Here is a 4,624-nt window from a genome sequence, read left to right as displayed (position 1 = left end):
TAAATGAATCTGTGAATGACAAACGACTCTTTGACAGTTGTGTGTATTTAGATATAAATGCAATTCCATTCTTGTGTTTAATTTATGGCATTCATACTTATTAAATTAAAAAATATGTCAATACGTTGGTATTTACATGAATACGCATAAATTATTCGTTAATTAATACGTTTTTGCAAAATAAATATAACATTAAAGCGTGAATGTGTTGAGTGTTATATATATATATATATATATATATATATATATATATATATATATATATATATATATATATATATATATACTTTATTAAAATAGCTATGTGTTGAGTGTATATATATATATGTATATATATATATACTTTATTAAAATAGCTATGAATATATATGTATTATATTTATATATATATATATATATATATATATATATATATATATATATATATATATATGTATATATTCCGAGCTATTTTAATAAGGTAAATTAGAGACACCATTTCTAAAGATGTTTAAAGCTTTTATGCAGATGACTTTAAGAACTACACACATATCCAGTTTGAAGTACGTTTTGCATATGACACAGCGAGTTACCTATAGAGCGATATGTAAAACTATACTGGCACTGAGTATCGAAAAAAATAAATATATTTTTTCCATGGGTGCGTTTGTGTGCGCGCACAGCCGCGCTCCCGCGTGTGTATTTTTTAAGACTTGTATTTGTAAATAATATTTATTAAGTTTACATTTAAACATAGCTGTATATAGGTAAATGCAATAAAAAGCTGATCAATAACACCGTTTGTGTGTTATAATGTTTTTCAATACCTTAGAAATGTAATGAACAAGTATTTACTTTAAAATATATAAATACCTGAGGAATAAGAAATGATTATATTATCTTTTACCTTTCTATCTTTAAACATATGTGTTTGTGTGTTAAACACTTTTTTATATTTTCTTGCATAAATGACAGTTTCAGTAAAAGTTCTGTTATGTAAACACAGGCTTATTGTGCACTTGTAATGAAAGTCATATGCACACTTAAGATTTAATGCTAAAGCTTTATATATTGTCAATTTGTAATTAATCAATTTAGTATAATTAATGAGAAATAAACATATTTGTTAACTCTAGTGATGTTAATCAGCTGTTTTCACTATAACTTGTGTTTTTATGTAAATAATCTCTAATTAGATTGTTTTAACAACTAGTAATAAAAAAGAACAATATCATAAACATTTTAAAAACAAAAACTTTGTCTCTGTTTGCTTTGCTGTTTTGGAGTGAAGAAATGGGCTGGACAAGTGCGAGCTGGTGGTCACGTGACCCCCGCTGGCCAATAGCGGCAGCCTCTAGGTTTGACTATGTTTAATGTCAGATGGCAATAAACTAGAAGCTCCTGGTCAGGCCCGCGGAAATGGGCGAACATAATCTGCTTAATCCCAGCTTTGTGGGACCTTTAGTAAATATCCACACTGGAGACACCTTTTATTTGCCCAATTTCAGGACCTCTGGGGGGCAGTTGCCGGGCTTGCCTTCTCTCTCTTACCCCAGAAGGGATAACGTGTGCTCCCTGCCCTGGGCATCTACCGAGCCCTGCAATGCCTACCCCCAGCCCTACCTCAGCAGCCCGGTCTCCATTAACCCCTCGTTCAGCAGAGCCTGTGACCTGGCCCGGGTGGAGGAGAGCAAATGTTACTACCGGGAGGCGTGCCCGGACAACCCCAGCCTGAAGCGAGAGGACCGGCTGAGGGACAATGTGCTGATGCCCCTGGACAGCGCCAGCAGCTACCACAAGTACATGGATTACACGGCTGCCGAGCCGGCTCCCCATGACCCTGCTTCCTGCCAGTCTCTAGAGTCTGACTCCAGCTCGTCCGTGATCAATGAAGGCACCAAGAACCCTCCCAGCGACTCCAACACCATGACCTCGCCTAATAACCAGAGCAGCAATCTGTCTGCCAGCGGTAAGGACTTCCTTAGGTCATTATGTACCAGGGTTTGCCTAATCCATTGCATCCTAGGCATTGTCTGGCAGCTAAAGGGTTAGCCTGTGTTGTCTGAGGCTCTAGTAGATATTATTATTATTATCATTATTATTATTATCATTATTATTATCATTATTATCATTATTATCATTATTATTATTATTATTATTATTATCATTATTATTATCATTATTATTATTATTATTATTATTATCATTATTGTTATTGCTTATATTGGACCAAGACCGCTAGGGGTAGACCTAAAATACCCTTTAATATATAATAACTGTGTTAATAGAAGGGGAACAAATGGATGAGGTAAAAAAGCTATAAATACGTAAATATGTCATAAAAAGGTGATGTGAACACATCCTGAAATGTTACATGGTATAGTATTAGAAGTACTCTTTGTCTGGCATCAACTATGTAAATGGAGCTGTTTGCACCAATTATTAGGATTAATTGTAGGATTTAGGTGGGGCATATATTTCATTTTTACTAAATAGATCTATTCTTCGTTTTAAATCTGTGTTATTTGCACAATGAGCTTGACATAATTAAATCCAATTCATCTAAGTTAATACAATATATATATATACATACACACGCACACACATATATATATATATATATATATTATATTTACAAACACACACACACACATATATATATATACATACACACGCACACACATATATATATATATATATATTATATTTACAAACACACACACACACATATATATATATACATACACACGCACATATATATATATACATACACACGCACACACATATATATATATATATATTATATTTACAAACACACACACACACATATATATATAAACATACACACGCACATATATATATATATATATATATATATATATAAACATACACACACATATATAAGCATACGCACGCACATATATATATATATATTATATTTACAAACACACACACACATATATATTATATTTACAAACACACACACATATATATTTATATATGTTATATATTTACAAACACACACACATATATATATACATACACACACACACACATATATATATATATATATATATATATATATATATAAACATACACACGCGCACACACACACATATATATATATATATATATATATATATATATATATATATATATATATATATATATATTTACAAACACACACACACACATAAATATATATATATATATATATATATATATATATTTACAAACACACACACACACATAAATATATATATATATATATATTTACAAACACACACACACACATATATATATATATATTTACAAACACACACACACACATATATATATATAGGGAGAGAGAGAGTTGATACATGTATTGGTAATTTGAATTTGCTGCATAAATATACAAAATGAAAAGGTCATTTGAGAAGCATTTGAACATTCATATTTTGTTTCCATTGTTACTAGGGGCTCCTTGGTACCCAATGCACACCAGATCCCGCAAGAAGAGAAAGCCCTACTCTAAACTGCAGCTAGCTGAGCTAGAGGGCGAATTTATGGTCAACGAATTCATCACTAGACAAAGAAGGAGGGAACTTTCAGACCGGCTCAGTCTCAGTGACCAACAGGTGAAGATCTGGTTCCAGAACCGACGCATGAAAAAGAAAAGACTTCTCATGAGGGAACAAGCCCTGTCGTTCTTTTAAACATGTCCCCTCAAGCTATCATGCACGGTAGCCAGAGATGTCCCTCAACCATACTGTAAAATGATCAGGTCTGATGAAGCCATTAACTTTATTTTTTTTCTATAATGTCACCGGCTTTTCGAATGAACCCATTATTCATGTGATGAAGACAGTCTGGTCTTGTTTAGCTACCGAGATGGGTAAACATCAGTCTTATAGGGCTGTAGCCTTCGGTTCCTGGGCTTGTTTTGTCTCTGGCCTCTATGTGACGTCATTACTGGCTTTGTGCAGTTTCAAGGCTCTACCCAAATGCCAATTACCAGTTGTTTATAATTAGTCATTTGGCTCTTACCCTAGGTGAACCCATTGGTGTCTGCTCCTGAGAATTGGGATGTGAACCTCGGATCACAAACAGTAGACAGTCTGACAGTCTGAAGACTGATGTCCGAAACCGGACAATTTTGTTAAAGAAAAGCATACCGCATTCTTTTCGGCTTCTATTCTCTGCAAACAATAATAAATAATATCAAGAATAAATTGTAATATCATTTCTCTACCTGTCAAAATTCAATTGACTAAAATCATGGGTTATCTACTTTGAGTGAAGGGACGATATTTTTTCCCCTTTAAGATAGTTGTCTGGAAAATGATCTTCTGTACTTTCTAATGAATGTTATTAATTTTCCACAGATTGTATTGCATTTATGTAGTCAATTGCTGTAATAGATATGAGTTCAATTTCGCTGACAGAAGGCTCTTCCCCTTGAATTCCATTCAAGCCAAGCAGGGTGAAAGATAACACTTCAAACCTCCATTCAAACACATTTCATTTTGGTAACGGTTTTATAGTGTGTATGTGTATATATATATATATATATATATATATATATATATATATATATATATATATATATATATATATATATATATATAGTATGTTTGTGTATGTATATATTTATTATATTCTG

General features: G+C 32.4%; 1 protein-coding gene across 1 annotated transcript; it reads left to right on the top strand.

Annotated features, from left to right (window-relative positions):
• The first annotated feature begins 1,353 nt into the window (after window positions 1-1,353).
• Window positions 1,354-4,193, top strand: HOXC12 (homeobox C12). Its single transcript, XM_053708289.1, has 2 exons — window positions 1,354-1,948; window positions 3,439-4,193. The coding sequence occupies exons 1-2, from the start codon at window positions 1,399-1,401 to the stop codon at window positions 3,675-3,677; spliced, it is 789 nt and encodes a 262-aa protein (XP_053564264.1). The 5' UTR covers window positions 1,354-1,398; the 3' UTR covers window positions 3,678-4,193.
• Window positions 4,194-4,624: the final 431 nt, after the last annotated feature.

The sequence above is a fragment of the Bombina bombina genome, chromosome 3, assembly GCF_027579735.1.
Source record: "Bombina bombina isolate aBomBom1 chromosome 3, aBomBom1.pri, whole genome shotgun sequence".
In the NCBI taxonomy this organism is placed as follows: Eukaryota; Metazoa; Chordata; class Amphibia; order Anura; family Bombinatoridae; genus Bombina; species Bombina bombina.
This window is presented reverse-complemented; position numbering and strand designations above follow the sequence as displayed.

Bases quoted from the DNA above. Each gene is read 5' to 3' on its own strand.
- HOXC12 (XM_053708289.1), top strand. From the start codon at position 1,399: ATGGGCGAACATAATCTGCTTAATCCCAGCTTTGTGGGACCTTTAGTA. The intron at 1,949-3,438 runs GTAAGGACTTCC...CATTGTTACTAG, and splicing joins CAGCAATCTGTCTGCCAGCG to GGGCTCCTTGGTACCCAATG.